Below are 16,447 nucleotides of genomic sequence, written 5' to 3'. Positions count from 1 at the left end.
GTGCCACTGTGCTCTAGCCTAGGCGACAGAGCAAGACACCGTCTCAGTAATAATAATAATAATAATAATAATGCAGTGAAAAAAATGAAATGTACAATAAATTATCATTGATTGTAAACAAAAAAGTTATATAATCTTCCTCATTTTCTCTTTGAAAACTTTTGTCTTCCTTCACCTCCCTGAATGCACACATAGTTGACCCTAGCATGGGTATTCCTACCGCGATGCCTACTCTGGAACAAACATTATTTTCTTTGACAGCCTTGTTCTGTTTTTTATTTAGGTCAACAAGGCAAAGAACAGATTTTCCCCTGGAGCCCCCAAGGGAATGCAGCCCTGTGGACACCTAGATACCGGGCTTCTGGCTTCCAGAACTGTGAAAGGACACATTTCTGTTATTTTAAGCCACCAAGCTTGTGGTGATTTGCAATGGCAGACACAGGACACTAATATTAAGCCAGCGCAGGCAGCCCCAGGCCTCAGCACTGCCAGAACCCCACTGCAGGCTGCCTTGGGCTGGGCCGGCTTCGCTCCCCCGGGTGCACGCCCGTGATGGGCAGCTCACCACCCACACAGCCCACCTGCTTCTGTGTCTGGGACTGGTCACCCAGCGGGAGGAGGACTCTGGACGAATGATGTCACACCCTTCAGCAAAGCCTCACATATGGGTCCGGCCGGAGGCCAGCTCTAAAACCCACCATCCTGATTGGTTTCCACAGCTCTGTCTTCATATTGTGCATCTGTGAACCCGGTTTATGGAGCTGAGCTGGGTCTTGTCTGGGCTTGGAGTCTGAATTCCCGGGGGCAGGGGGTGCGGGGGGGCGCCAGGGCTCTGGGCAGGGGCTTTACCTCTTAGCACGTTGAGGATAAAGCTGAGAATGGCACCCCCTGCAGGCGGCGGTGGTGAGTACAGGGTATAGTCCCCCAGGGGCACTTCCAGGGCGTCCACCACCTCGGGCTGGAACTTGGCCAGGTCTTGCAGCGTCAGCTGGCTCCCTGGGACGAGAAGGAGAGGGGACATGAACAGATGGGAAACTGAGGCAGGGAGGAATAGCCACTGCTGTCAGGTCACACAATGGGATTCCACTCATGCTCTCGCCTTGTGGACACAGAGGATGATGGTAGGTTTGTAGGCAGTGGCCTCAGGACCGGCCCCTTGGGGCCAGGCGTGGAGGGGTGGACAGAGACCAGAGGCAGGGAGGCTGGGGAGAGGAATGGGAAGATGGGAGAGGGAGCTGGCTTATGAGAGCCTGTGAGAATGGTCAGCTCGGCTACCCATTCCTGCCGTGACCATCGGTAACGCCCCTCTGCTGGCCCTAACCTGCAGGCTCTGCTCTCTGAGGTCCTGGACCACAAGGGTCCTTGGGCTGGCAGAGCTAGGTGCATGGCCTCTCGGGGTCCCGGGCACCGCCAGCACTCCCTCAGGGCCTGGGAAGGAGCCTGCCCTCAATCCCCAGTGCCCAGAACTTGGCTTTTCCTCCAGCAGGGATGGGGTATGGGACCTCAGGGAGGCTGACCTTCCTTGGCAATGTCCTCCACCAGCATCTGGCCCAGGCTCCCCGTGTAGAAGACCTCCACGCCCTCCGTGGCCACGGTCTCCAGGGTGGTGGCCAGCGCAGGCCATGGGAGTGGGTCCTGAGGCCTCAGGGGTTCTGTCCCGTTGAAGAAGAGCTGGCTGGGGGATGGGGGGAGCCTCAGGGTGGGGCCAGGTCCCAGAGGCAGCCACACTCTTCCGGGGCTCTCGTGGGTGGAGTCCTCAGGACCCTACAGTGGGGGGCTCCCTGGCCCAGGGTCCTGAGACGCTGGGGTGGACACCAGGGGGCAGATTCTCTAGGAGGTGGTGGGACTGACACCACTCACCCAGCTCATGGCCCTGGTCCAGTGAGGGCAAATATCCCAGTGGGGCCTGGGTCCACCTAGGGCCTGTCATCTCACTTCTGGGAGGGCCTGTCAGTGGGCTGGGTGGGGCGGGTGGGAGTGGCAGTTGAAGCCCTCCTGCCATGCCAGAGAGAGGGAGAAGGAGGCTGGGGCCCCAGGGCAGGTGGTGGAGCCCAAATCCACACCTTGGAGTCCTATCACTTGGGCAATAAACTCCCCCCAGCCTAACCCCAAGTTAGGCTCTGCCACGGGGAGCTGGAAGGGCCATGAAAAGTACTCTTTGTCCTGGCCTTAAGGTCTTCAGTACCCCGAAGGTCAATCCTCCAGTGTAAGAGGGACTGAGGCAGAGCTGGGGTGTGGACTGGGCCCAGACAGGATAAGGCCTAAACCCAGGAGCCCAGGGCCACCATGTGGGGCTCACCGCAGGGTTGACGCCTGCAAGGAATGCCGCAGGAAGCTGTTGTGCAGGAACCGGCTGAGGACAGGGGCCACCACATGCCCCCCTCGGAGCAGCGCGATGGTGGGCTGGAACAGCTGCGCCCAGGGCAGGCGGCCATGGCGGCGGTGGGCCTCGGCATAGCCGCGGAGCTCCCCGGGCACCCCAATCCACTGGGCCCCTGCATGGCACATCCCAGCTCTCAATCCTGTGGCTTCCAGGCCTTCCCGGGTTTGCCATCACCCCTACATGTGGCCCCCCAGCTACAGCAGCCAGAGTGAGCTTTCTGGAGCCCACACCCGACCACGTCCCTCCCTGCTCAAATCACCTGTGGCTCCCCACAAAGTCCATGGCCAAGCCCAAGGGGCCCTGCACAAACTGGCCCAGGAGTCCCACCCTGCCCCGCCAACCCATCTCCACTGAACCCTCCAGGCCTTTGTCCAGCCTGGTCCCTCTCCCTGGATCACCTCAGAGAGTCCGTTCCCAAGGGGGACCTTCTCAATCCCTGCAGGTTGGGGCTGGGGGTTCCCCACAGGCTCCCTGTCCCCCCGTGCCAGGGAGTCACAGCCTGTCCGTGAGGCGCTGCTCCTTTGCCGGGGTGTTCTGGTCAGTCCTATGGCCTGGGGGGTGGGAGCGGGGGACCTCCGTGGGGTGTCACCTGTGCCCAGCGGCAGAGCCTTTGCACACTGGTCCAGCAGGCTCGGGGCGTGGCTGGCCGGCACCGTCTCCCGGGCATTGATGACCTCCACCTTCCCTGGAGTAGGGCAGGGCAGGTGAGTGGTCATGGACCCTGCAGACAGTCCCTGGCCTGCTCTAGGCCTCAGTTTCCATCTCTGCATTATGAGATGGACTCTGGGCTAACACAGGGACAGGAGTTGACACAAGGGCTTTGCACAGCTGAGGCACAGGCGGCAGGGCAGGGGGCCCAAGAACACCCAGAAACGGGCTTGAGTGGATGGGACTGGCTGGAGAAGGGGTTACGCAGTGGTGTGGACAAGCCCATCTTCCCCATGGCAGGTCACATGTGGGCCCACCTGTCGTCACATTGTAGATGGTGAAGATGACCCCTCCGCCCAGGCCCATGCTCTGAGGGTTGACGACGCTGGTGCAGACCAGAGCTGCGATGGTGGCATCCACGGGTGAGCCCTGCTGCTGGAGGATGGCTCTAGGGGACATGGCACAGAGTCGCTGTGGGGCTCCCCTCCCCCTGCCTCCCCACCAGGCTTGCTCAGCTGGCACTCGTTTGAGAATGGTGACTGAGGTGGCCCGTCGGCTGCCACCAAACCACAGATTAGGTTGCAGAACACAACCCGGCTTCCCCATCGAATCCAGCTGCTCACAGGTCCACAGCACACCACAGTTGCAAAGTGTGATGCCATTTACACTGACCTTTGCCATATACAAGGTGCTTCTCAGTTTGCAAAGTACTCCTGTTGCCACTGTTCCCAGCAGCACCAGCTCATATGCCACAGGCAGAACCAGGCCTAGGCCACCTCTCAGTCCCTCACAGTGGCCTCGGGAGCCCACCCTGGGACTCCACTCCCCATCTCACTCTGGCCACAACTACTTCAAGGCTGGCCTTTGGCAGGTGACCCCAGGATCCTTCCCTGCCACCACCAGGGCATAGGGCTTGAGCTGATGGGCCCCACAACTTCTCCTGGGGCTCTGAGCCTATGGAAATTCTCTGGCCTAGGCCGGGCGCGGTGGCTCACGCCTATAATCCCTGCACTTTGGGAGGCCGAGGTGGGTGGATCACTTGAAGTCAGGAGTTCAAGACCAGCCTGGCCAACATGGTGAAACCCCGTCTCTACTAAAAATACAAAAAGTAGCTGAATGTGATGGCGGGCACCTGTAATCCCAGCTACACAGGAGGCTGAGGCAGGAGAATCGCTTGAACCTAGCAGGCAGAGGTTGCAGTAAGCTGAAATCGTGCCACTGCACTCCAGCCTGGGCAACAGAGCAAGACTGTCTCAAAAAAGAAAAAAAAAAAGAAAAGAAAAGAAAAGAAAGAAAGAAAATAAATGCTCTGGGCTACCCGTCCCCATCAGTCCATGAGCAGCAAGAGGTGGGCCCTTTAGCACTGAGGGCTGGTCAGCCTGGCCTACCTTGTGATGATTCCTGTCCCTGGGGCACAGGCCTGCACAGCTCACCGAGGACAACCTCTTCCCTCACACCCAGGAATCCTTCCTCCCCAGCACCTCAAGAAGCCAGCTTTTTTTTTTTTTTTTTTTTTTAGACAGAGTTTCAATCTTGTTGCCCAGGCTGGAGTGCAATGGCACCATCTCGGCTCACTGCAACCTCGCCTCCCGGGTTCAAGTGATTCTCCTGCCTCAGCCTGCCGAGTAGCTGGGATTACAGGCACGCGCCACCACGCCTGACTAATTTTGTATTTTTAGTAGAGACGAGGTTTCTCCGTGTTGGTCAGGCTGGTCTCAAACTCCCAACATCAGATGATCTGCTCACCTCTGCCTCCCAAAGTGCTGGAATTACAGGTGTGAGCCACTGCGCCCGGCTAGAAGCCAGCATTTAAACCCCAGTTGCAGATGGGGAAACCAAGGCCCAAAGAGGGAGTGGACCTGGGTCCCTGCACCCACCCCGTGGGACCTGTGGCCCTAGCACCCTCCTTTGGCTCAGGCATCTGTGGCCTGACCTAGCACGTCCATCTGGACACAAACCCTCCCCAGATCCTGAGCCACATGTCCCCCTCTGGGCCCACACGTGGCACACATGGGTGCTACAGGGACACAAATGGGAAAGAGAGCACAAAGCCAGAAGATGAAATAAACAAGTCAGGCATAAACACCAATTTTTATAAGAATAAAACACCATAAACAAAGCCAAATGACAAACTGGGGGAAGAAAAACACTTTAAACTCCCATCCCAGACAAAGGCCTCACTTCCTAACTAAATGGAGTGCACCCTTGCTTCCCCAACCTCTCTGCTTCCAGCCTTGTCAGTTGTCTTGGCTTCCAGGGCAAAATGGGGTAAATGGTTACAGATGGGGAAACCAAAGCCCCAAGAGGGAATGGCCCACGTCCCTGCACCCATCTCCCCAACCCTGCCAGGCTTTGGTTTTCCTCCCACCTCCCTGGTCTCCTGATTTTGGGGGCCCCAGGCTTGGTCCATGGTCCTTGTGCATCTATATCTTCTCCCTGGGTGAGTCCATCCAGGCTCATGGCATGAGATGCAACCTGTGTGATGGTAACTCCTCAACTTTATCTCCGGCCAGTCCTCTCCCTATACTCCAGACACTTATGCCCAGCTATGCACAAGGTACCCACTCTGGGTGTCTAAGAAACATTTCAAACATACCATGACCTAAACTGTACTTTTGATTTTCCTTCCAACCGTCTCCACGAAATGGTTCCTCTCCTAGTCCTTATCGTCTTAGAAATTGACACAACCACTCCGTTTTGCTCAGCGCCTACACCCTGGAGCCATCCTGGATTGGTCACTTTCCTCCTTCCCCACATCCAACCCACCAGTGACTCCGGATGCAGGTTCTACCTCCATCTCCACCACACTGGTCCAAGCCACCAACCTCTCTCACCTGGGTTATTGCAATGGCCTCCTACCCAGGCCCCAGCATTGGCCTTGCTCCCTTACATTTTAAAAAAATAATCTGGTAAGGCCGGGCGCGGTGACTCATGCCCGTAATCCCAGCACTTTGGGAGGCTGAGGCAGGCAGATCACGAGGTCAGGAGATCGAGACCATCCTGGCTAACGCGGCGAAACCCCATCTCTATTAAAAATACAAAAAATTAGCTGGGCATGGTGGCAGGTGCCTGTAGTCTCAGCTACTCAGGAGGCTGAGGCAGGAGAATGGTGTGAACCTGGGAGGTGGAGCTTGCAGTGAGCCGAGATCACACCACTGCACTCCAGCCTGGGCAACAGAGCAAGACTCCGTCTCAAAAAAAAAAAAAAAAGATCAGTTAAATTTAAATCAGACTTCCTGGTAATGGGAGACTGTAATTCAGACCACACTTCCCTCAGAGAACTAGAAAAGCCCAGCAAATAGAAAACATGTGCTTAAATTCATAGGAGGCAGAGAAGTACAAGGCTGGAGACAGGCAAGGCCAGCATTCCCCTCAAGGCGACCGCCAATCCTGAAGAGGAGGCTGAGAGACAGAGCAGTGATTCTTTTTTTTCTTTTCTCTCTCTCTCTTTTTTTTTTTTTTTTTTTTTTTTTTTGCTTTTTATTTTTCTGAGACAGGGTCACCATTACTTTTAATGGCAAAAACTGCAATTACTTTTGTACCAACCTAATATATTGCTCTGGCTGCTCTCAAATTCCTGGCCTGAAGCAATCCTCCTGCCTCAGTCTCCTGAGTAGCTGGGACTATAGGCATGAGCCACCACACCTGGTCTAGAGCAGTGCTGTGGACCTACTCATGTGGCTGAGGGAGGGGATGCCATAATGCCCTGCACGTGGGGTGCAGGTTTCTCACTCTAAGAGTCACAGTCAACTAGAAATAGAGCAGCTGTCAGGAGCACTGGATCCAGCTTCAAATCATCTCAGTCACTCAAATGCATTAAGGAGATCTCAGAATTTCAGACCCCTAGGCCTCAGATTATTTTATATTTATTTATTTATTTGAGATAGCAAATTTATTTATTTGAGATCGAGTGCAGTGCCTCGATCTCAGCTCACTGCAACCTCCACCTCCTGGGTTCAAGCGATTCTCCCGTCTCAGCCTCCCAAGTAGCTGGGATTACAGCCACCAGCCACCACGCAAAGCTAATTTTTGTATTTTCAGTAGAGACGGGGTTTCACTGTGTTGGCCAGGCTGGTCTTGTACTCCTGACCTCATGATCTGCCCGCCTTGGCCTCCCAAAGTGCTGGGATTACAAGCATGAGCTACCACACCCATCCTCTAACAATTTTTATACACATTCTCCAGTGCTAAATTAAAAACAACCAAGCAAACAAGGAAATAAGACAGCAGGAACAAAGCTCATGAGAAAGCACAGACAACTTTTAAAAAGGCCCATAGGATCTCCAGATTATGAAATCATCAGACCATGTACTTTAAAATAAGTACTTTATATCTATATTCAAGGATATAAAGAAATAAGAAGTTTATCAAAGAACTGGCAACTATTAAAAATGGAGGCTGGGAGTGGTGGCTCATGCCTATAATCCCAGCACTTTGGGAGGCAGAGGCAGACGAATCACATGAGGCCAGGAGTTCGAGACCAGCCTGGCCAACATGGCGAAACACCATCTCTACTAAAAATATAAAAAATGAGCTAGGCGTGGTGGTAATCCCAGTTACTCAGGAGGCTGAGGCATGAGAATTGCTTGAACCCGGGAGGTGGAGGCTACAGCGAGTTGAGATCTCACCACTGCACTCCAGCCTGGGCAACAGACAGAGACTAAGTCTCAAAAAAAAAAAAATGGAATTAGGAACTCAATTTGAACAGCAGACTAGACACAAACATAAAAAAATAGTGAACTGGGAGATAGGATTTTTTATATTTATTTATTTGCTTATTTATTTATTTATTTGAGACAGAGTCTCACTCTGTTGCCCAGGCTGGAGTGCAATGGCATGATCTCGGCTCACTGCAACCTCTGCTTCCCAGGTTCAAGCAATTCTCCCACCTCAGCCTCCTGAGTAGCTGGGATTACAGGCACCCGCCACCATGCCCGGCTAATTGGGAGACAGTTTGATGCAAAATGAAGTACAAGGAGAAAAAGAGATAAAACATACAGGAAATGGATTAAGACACATGGGAGATACTTTAACAAGGCATAAATCATGTGAAATTGGAGTCTCATAAGGAGAGTAGAGAGAGGATGGGGAAGACGTAATACTTGAAGAGATAAAGCTGAGAATTTTCTAAACCGGACAAAAAAGAATCAAGTCATGGAATGAAGAGCCACCTAAATGCATCCGTGTAAAACTGCTCAAAGCAAAGACAAAACTTTTCAAAGCAGCCAGAGGAAAAAAGATACTGCCTTCAGGCCAGGGTGGCTCACACCTGTAATCCCAGCACTTTGGGAGGCTGAGGCGGGCGGATCACCTGAAATGAGGAGTTCAAGACCAGCCTGGCCAACAGGCAAAAATCCATCTCTACATCTCTATACAAAAATTAGCCTGGCGTGGTAGTGGGCACCTGTAATCCCAGCTACTTTGGAGGCTGAGGCAGAAGAATCGCTTGAACCCAGGAGGCGGAGGTTGCAGTGAGCTGAGATCACACTGCTGCACTCCAGCTTGGGCGACAGAGTGAGACTCCATCTCAAAAAACAAAACAACATAAAAAGTCATTGCCTTCAAATGAGCAAAATTAGGCTGAGAATTGGCTTCCCAATAAAAACAGGAGAAATCAGATACAAGAGAACCATGTTTTCAAACTGAGGAAAGAAAATATCTGCCAACCTAGAATTCTACACCCACTAACAATATCCTTCAAAAGTGAAAATGGCCGGGCATGGTGGCTCACGCCTGTAATCCCATCACTTTGGAAGGCCAAGGTGAGTGGGTCGCCTGAGGTCAGGAGTTCGAGACCAGCCTGGCCAATGTGGTAAAACCCCATCTCTACCAAAAATATAAAAAATAGCCAGGTGTGGTGGTGGGCACCTGTAATCCCATCTACTTGGGAGCCTGAGGCACAAGAATCATTTGAACCCAGCAGGTGGAGGTTGCAGGAAGCCGAGATCTTGCCACCGCACTCCAGCCTGGGGGACAGAGTGAGACTCCGTCTCAAAAAAAAAAAAAAAAGAAAAAAAAGTCCAGGCGCGGTGACTCACGCCTGTAATCTCAGCACTTTGGGAGGCCAAGGCAGGCGAATTGCCTGGGGTCAGGAGTTTGAGGCCAGTCTGGCCAATATGGTGAAACTCTGTCTCTACTACGAATACAAAAAAATTAGCAGGGCATGATGTCATGCGCCTGTTGTAATCCCAGCTACTTCGGAGGCTGAGGCAGGGGAACTGCTTGAACCAGGGAGGTGGAGGTTGCAGTGAGCTGAGATCACGCCACTATACTCCAGCCTGGGCGACAGAGCAAGACTCTGTCTCAAAAAAAAAAAAAAAAAGTGAAAGTGTGTATATATACACATACATATATGTGTATATATATATGGAATATATATATGTGTGTGTATATATATGGAATATATATATATATATATATATATATAGCCCATGACACAGCCTCAGGAGATCCTTGACCATGTGCCCAAAGATATTTTTTCCCCAAAGATATTTTTATAAATAAAAATAAAGGGTGGCCGGGCGTGGTGGCTCACGCCTGTAATCCCAGCACTTTGGGAGGCCGAGGCGGGTGTATCATGAGGTTAGGAGATCGAGACTATCCTGGCTAACACAGTGAAATTCGTCTCTACTAAAAAATACAAAAAATTAGACGGGCATGGTGGCGGGTGCCTGTAGTCCCAGCTACTCGGGAGACTGAAGCAGGAAAATGGCGTGAACCCAGGAGGCAGAGCTTGCAGTGAGCCGAGATCGCGCCACTGCACTCCAGCCTGGGCGACAGAGTGAGACTGTCTCAAAAAAAAAAAAAAAAAAAAAGGTAACAGAAGAGGTAAACATGTGGGTAAATCTAAATGAATGTTATTGGTATAAAATTATAGTAGTATAGAAAATGATATGTTGTGGGGCTTAAAATAAATAAAACATACTGAAATATGTATGGGTAAAGTTATATATCTGGGATTTGCACTGAAATAATGTGGGGTAGAGGGAAGCAGGAAAGAGTATACATGAAATTAGCTTGGCCATAAGATTGTTGTTGAAATTGAGTGGAAACATGGGGCTTCATTACACAATTCTCTTTACTTTTACATAGCTCTACACTCTCAACATAAATAAGAATAAAAACACAAAAAACACACAGATACATCTATGCACACACACATATATATTTAAAATACACAAAAATATTAGCATATAAGTCATTGTGGGTAAATTTAGTTCCTGTTCGAAAGTTCTTGTACTGACTAGGAAGAGGATAGAGGTACTAACTCATAGGCTGGGCATGGTGGCTCACGCCTGTAATCCCAACACTTTAGGACGCCAAGGCAGGCAGATCTCTTAAGGTTAGGAGTTCAAGGCCAGTCTGGCCAACATGGTGAAACCCTGTCTCTACTAAAAAAAATACAAAAATTGGCCAAGCATAGTGGTGCACACCTGTGGTCCCAGCTACTCAGGTGACTGAGGCAGGAGAATTGCTTGAACCCAAGAGGCGGAGGTTGCAGTGAACCAAGATTGCTCCACTGCACTCCAGCCTGGGCAGCAGAGGAAAACTCTCTCTATGTCAAGAAAAAACAAATAAACAACAAAAAAAGTACTAGCTCATGTTAGACTTTGGTAAGTGAAGGATGCATGTTGTAAGCTCTAAAATAATCTACTGTCATCTTTTAAAATAACCCCAAGACTGCACAGTTAGGAAACTAATAGAGAAAAAGGAAATTGAATAATAAAAATAACAAATGCAAAACAAGATGTGAAAGGAGATAACAGGAAACAGAATAGGCATGGAAAGCAAACTGGTGGTGGCTTTCAACCCAAATAAATCATTACCTAAATTTAAAACGACAATCAATAAAAATTAAAGTAATTGGAAATAAAGTAAACCCCAACTAATGCCTTTTATATAAGGATACAGAAAGGTGGAAAATAATGAAAAATATATCATGCATGCACTAACCAAGAAAGCTGTATAACTTTTTTTTTTTTTTTTTTTGGAGATAGAGCCTCACTCTGTCTCCCAGTCTGGAGTGCAGCGACGTGATCTTGGCTCACAGCAATCTCTCCCTTCTAGGGTCATGCGATTCTCCCAGCTCAGCCTCCCAAGTAGCTGGGACTACAAGTGTGCCAACTTAGAATTATATCAGCCACACCCAGCTAATTTTTGTATTTTTTGTAGAGGCAGGGTCTCGCCATGTTGCCCAGGCTGGTCTTGAACTCCTGGGCTTCGGCGACCCACTCACCTTGACCTCCCAAAGTGCCGATTACAGGCATGAGCCACCATGCCCAGCATAACTATTTTTAATGAAGTAGATTTTAAGAAGAAAAGTATTATTAGAGGTAAGAGACACATCACGGAAAAGAAGAAATTACTAGGAGACGAGTGCAGTGGCTCATGCCTGTAATCCCAGCACTTTGGGAGGCCAAGGAGGGCAGATCACCTGAGGTTGGGAGTTTGAGACCAGCCTGACCCACATGGAGAAACTGTCTCTACCAAAAATACAAAATTAGCCAAGCATGGTGGCACATGCCTGTAATCCCAGCTACTCAGGAGGCTGAGGGAGGAGAATTGCTTGGACCCAGGAGGCGGAGGTTGTGGTGAGCCGAGGTCATGCCATTGTACTCCACCAGCCTGGGCAACAAGAGCAAAACTCCATCTCAAAAAAAAAAAAAAAAAAAAAGTTACTAGCTAGTTTCAGTATTACTTAACATCCAGGAAACTGGATGTAGAAGTTTTTTAGAGAAACTAAACCAATAGGTTATACACAGAGAGAGATTTATTTAGGAATTGGCTCACGTGATTGTGGGGACTAGCAAGTTTAAAATCTGTAGGGCAAGCCAGCAGGCTATAAATTCAGGTAAGAGTTGATCTCGAAGTCTGGAACCTAACATCTGTAGAGCAGTCAGCAGGCCAGAAACTCAGGCAGGGTTTGTGTGTTACAGTCTTGAAGCGGAATTCCTGCTTCTCTGGGAAACCTCAGTTTTTGTTCTTAAGGCCTTCAACTGATTGGAGGTGGCCCACCCATATTATGGTGGGTAATCTGTTTTACTTAAAGTCAATTGACTGTCAGTGTTAATCACATCTATGAAATAACCTCCCAGCAAGATATTGACAAGTATTTGACCAAACAACGGGGCACCATAGCTTAGCCAAGTTGACACATAAATTAACCATCAGGGGCGAATAGAATATCCAAAAAACAACGTACTGGGGTAGTATATCTTATATAGCTATTATAATTATACAAAACATATAATTATAGGATGAAGATATTAAGATAACCATTAGAACAAAAAATGAACTTTTCTGTCTTTTTTTGAGACCAAGTCCTGCTCTGTCACCGAGGCTGGAGTGCAGTGGTGCAATCTTGGCTCACTGCAACCTTTGCCTCCCGGGTTCAAGCAATTCTCTTGCCTCAGCCTCCCGAGTAGCTGGGATTACAGGCACCCGCTATCATGCCTGGCTAATTTTTGTATTTTTAGTAGAGACGGGATTTCACCATGTTGCCCAGGCTGGTCTCCAACTCCTGACCTCCAATGATCCACCCGCCTTGGCCTCCCAAAGTGCTGGGATTACAGGTGTGAGCCACCACATCCAGCCAAAAATCACCTTTTTTACAAGGATCAAAACAGTCGTTATGCTGGAGATGGCAGGCTCACTGTCACCATGCTCCTTTTGTGTGTCTACTAGGCACGGTGCTGGGTCCACACTCACAGAAACATTAGGAACTCACACCCAGGGGCTCCGGCTGTAGCAGAATCCCAAGAATAAAACCTGGTGCTGAAAGACAGAGTAGGAGACGGGGCCGGGCGCCATGACTCACTCCTGTAATCCCAGCACTTTGGGAGGCTGAGGCGGGCGAATCACGAGGTCAAGAGATAGAGACCACCCTGGCCAAAATGGTGAAACCCCGTCTCTACTAAAAATACAAAAATTAGCTGGGCGTGGTGGCTGGCACCTGTAGTCCCAGCTACTCAGGAGGCTGAGGCAGGAGAATCATTTGAACCGAGGAGGCAGAGGTTGCAGTGAACTGAGATCACACCACTGCACTCCAGCCTGGTGACAGAGCGAGACATTGTCTCAAAAAAAAAAAAAAAAAGCAGAAGACTGGACTCTGGGAAGGCCTCCTGGTGAGAGGGGAGCACAGAGGGGAGAGATGGAGGCAGGAGCATGGGCTTCTGGTGGCCCCAGCAGACCCTGTGGCAGCGTGGCCAGCGTCCTCTGCAAGGAGGAATCTTGGCCAGGATGCTGCTGCAGCAGGCCTCTTCCTGAGGCCCCCCAGCCAGCCCAGCCAGGGTCCCAGCGTCCAGTGACCCCGGTTCCGCAGCAGCAGCTGGGGCCAGCCCCAGGCTCTCTTCCACTCCCAGCTTCTTAAAACAGGAAGTGGAGAGAGTTGTCTGACAAAACACTGGGGCAAACCACACCCTCTCTCTTCACCAAGGGACAGTTTGAGGGAGTGCCAGCGAAGGGAGCTTTAGAGTAGAGACCCCTAGCCAACCACTGACTGTCACGCACACAGCAAGGCACGCTATGGAGACCCCCAGACAGTCCCTCGGGGAGACCCAGCAGGTCCAGTCTCCTCAGAGATCTGTGGCAGCAGGTCCCCACTCCCAAAAGCCACGTGCCCACGGGTGGTCTCTGGTGCCTGAGACTCCAGTCTCATTTGCATCTTTGCAACTTCGAGTTTAAGTGGGTGCCGCATCTCTGTATGTCCTCCCGAGCAGAGGAGGGGCACAGCCTGGGGTGGCAGCTGGCATCAATCCCTCAAATCCCCTGGGAGCCACTGGGGAGACTAAGCAGTCCCCAGTGCCCACTTGTCCCTGAGCTGCCATTCTCAGCCCTGTGGGAGGAGACAGGAAGCCCTGAAGAGAAACCAAAGGACCAGGTCAGGAGGGGCTGGGGGGTGGCATGAGCAATCAGGGCAGGGAAGGATGGACAGATGGGGGAATGGAGGGAGGAAGGAAGGAATGAAAAGGTGAATGAATGAACAAAGAGAGAGAATGGCCACTCCTCTCTTGCTTTAGTTTACAAAGCACTGGGATCCTCCCAACAGCCTGAAGGACAGAACTTCTGGGAAGCAGACCAGGTGGCTGGTAGGGAGGGGAGGCTTGCCCTGGATTTCGTGGGCCCAATGGGAGGCAGGGGGCAGGAAGGGGCATCCTGTATGTGTCCTTTCTGCAGCGGCAGCAGTGGGGGCCTCCCTTGGGCTGGGCTTCCTGGAAGAGGGTCAGGAAACACCCGCTGTGGCCCCTCTCCACCACGCCCTCATCCAGGACACCAAGTATCAGTCACTCAGCTCACGAGACCCAGGCCCTGACTCCGAGAGAGGATGTGAGGGGTGGGGCACCGGGCTCCCCAGGACTGAGAGACCCGAGATGTGGCCCCGGGCTGGGTGTTGGGGCAGACTGGCTATGGCAGCATCGTGTACCCCAGCAGGCCAGTACCCACGCAGGGAGCCTCCAAATCCCTTCATCTATGACCCTGGGAGAAGACCCCAGCCTTGGAGAATTGGCCTCACTGAAGGGGCCTGCACCGGCCAGCAGGGTCAGGCGGGGCCAGACAGGTTCCCCCCTGGGATATGCAAATGGGCCTCCTGAATCCTGGAGCCAGGTATGGATTCACATACCACCATTGTCCCCAAGTCCCCATCTGCCCCACGGGCACACCTTGCCACCTGCTCTGTGCAAGGGCCCTGAGGCTGTCTCCTTGTGCTCAAGCCTTGTAGGCACTCAAGCCCACACACACACACACACACACACACACGGCTCCTGCTTCCTGGGCCAGTGCACGTGCACACACACACGCACACACACACACACCGCCACCCATACACATACCCACACACAATCACACATATTCACACCCACCCACACTCCCCACACTCACACACACTCTCACACACACATACACTCACACACACACACTCACACACCCACACACTCACACATGCATGCAATCACACACACCCACACACTCACACACACCCACACATACATTCACTCACATACATACACACACACACACGCCTTCTCCAGGAGGGGCTGGCTGCCAAGGGCCACCCAGCTCCCTCCCACCTCTCACTCACCGTCCAATATCCGAGCAGACCTTCGAGTCGGCGGCAACAGCAGCGTGGGCAAAGGCCTGGGGGCCACAGGCGGCTTGGTGTCGAGAGAGGACCACAGCCAGCACAATGACAGCCAGCGCCAGCCCCAGCCCCAGCAGGACCAGGCCAACCGTGGCCCCGTAGCCCCGGGCCATGGCTCTGCAGCCCAGGAGGAGAGGGGAGGCCGGTGGGCAGACAGAGGGATGGATGGGTGGGCAGATGAGTGGACAAGAAGATGCACAGAGTCACAGGTAATTGGACAGATGGACAAACAGGTGGGTGCTGAAGACAGACACGAAGCTGGATCAACAGATAGGCCAGATAGCTAGACAAAGAGCACAGTAAGAGAACGATGGTCGGATAGACAATGGGACAGAGATGGGCTTACAGATGGGCGGACAGACAGACAGGTCTGAACAGCAGGCTGCCAGATGGACAGATGGGTGAGTGGACAGACGGCTGGCAGCTGTGGTGCACTGCTGCCCTCACCAAGTGCACACTACAGAGTGGCCAAACTCACGCCTCGACTTCTAGTTTTCAGCTCCTGCTTGTTGCTGGCAGGAGGCCAGGCAGCAAAGCTTCTGAGGGGAGTTTTCCTTGCCTAGAGGAGTCATCTGCTGTGTTAACTCCCTCACTGCCGGTAGGTCCCAAAGCCCCACCTACCGCCCGCCAGAACCCAGGGTCACACTGTCCCAATGTGCAGAATTTGGTGCCTGCTGCACTGCGGTTGCCAGGTAGGGGCAGGGCTCCCAAGAACCTCCACACCATTACCCGGGTTCTCGACAGCTCTGGGAAAGCAGAGCTGGGACCGCTCAACTCTCTCCCCTGGATCCGGCAAGGCTGCCCCCCTCCCAGAGTGGAGTCCCGCTCCCCAGCTCCCACCTCTATCCCTTAACCCTCTCTGCATGGCCCAGCCTAGTCAGCATCAAGGTGGAGCTAAACAGAGACAGAGGGAGGGGGACACAAGGTGGTGTCACTTAAAACTTGGGTTCAAGTCCTTATGCTTCTGCAGCCTGGCCTGGGTCCCACAACTCCCCAGGGTGGCCAAGGGCTTTCCAGTCTGCAGAGAGGACAGGGTGACTTGACAGCATCAAACACTGGTGACTACAAGACACTTGCGTGGGAAATGCAGACAGACCATGCCTCTAGCCCTTGGCACCAGGGACCATTTGTCCAGGACTTGCTGTCCTGGAAATGCAGCATGGGCCTCCAGGGAGGGAGGCTGTGTGGAGGCCACACCCCGCCTGCAGCTCTTCCCCACTCTGGCTGCGGGTCTGATTCCCTGAATCCAAATCCGCTATTACTGTGCTGGCAGCGCA

At 52.1% G+C, this 16,447-nt stretch overlaps 1 protein-coding gene across 4 annotated transcripts in view; it reads right to left on the bottom strand.

Moving 5' to 3' along the window:
* The window catches only part of GGT5 (gamma-glutamyltransferase 5), a 28,425-nt gene extending 12,725 nt beyond the window's left edge, over nt 1-15,700 (bottom strand). The window contains exons 1-6 of one of the 4 annotated variants that reach the window (XM_055253488.2): nt 15,111-15,700; nt 3,349-3,479; nt 2,973-3,068; nt 2,300-2,495; nt 1,518-1,675; nt 850-996 (exon numbers count right to left, since the gene is read on the bottom strand). In XM_055253488.2, the coding sequence (XP_055109463.1) occupies nt 850-996; nt 1,518-1,675; nt 2,300-2,495; nt 2,973-3,068; nt 3,349-3,479; nt 15,111-15,283 (901 nt within the window). In that variant the 5' untranslated portion in view covers nt 15,284-15,700. The remainder of the gene's footprint in view (nt 1-849; nt 997-1,517; nt 1,676-2,299; nt 2,496-2,972; nt 3,069-3,348; nt 3,480-15,110) is intronic. The other 3 variants (XM_055253489.2, XM_055253490.2, XM_055253491.2) reach the window with 3 other exon arrangements.
* Nucleotides 15,701-16,447: the final 747 nt, after the last annotated feature.

This window comes from Symphalangus syndactylus, chromosome 18, assembly GCF_028878055.3.
Source record: "Symphalangus syndactylus isolate Jambi chromosome 18, NHGRI_mSymSyn1-v2.1_pri, whole genome shotgun sequence".
Taxonomy (NCBI): Eukaryota; Metazoa; Chordata; class Mammalia; order Primates; family Hylobatidae; genus Symphalangus; species Symphalangus syndactylus.
The sequence above is the reverse complement of the archived record's forward strand: the minus strand, read 5'-3'. Positions and strand labels throughout refer to the sequence as shown.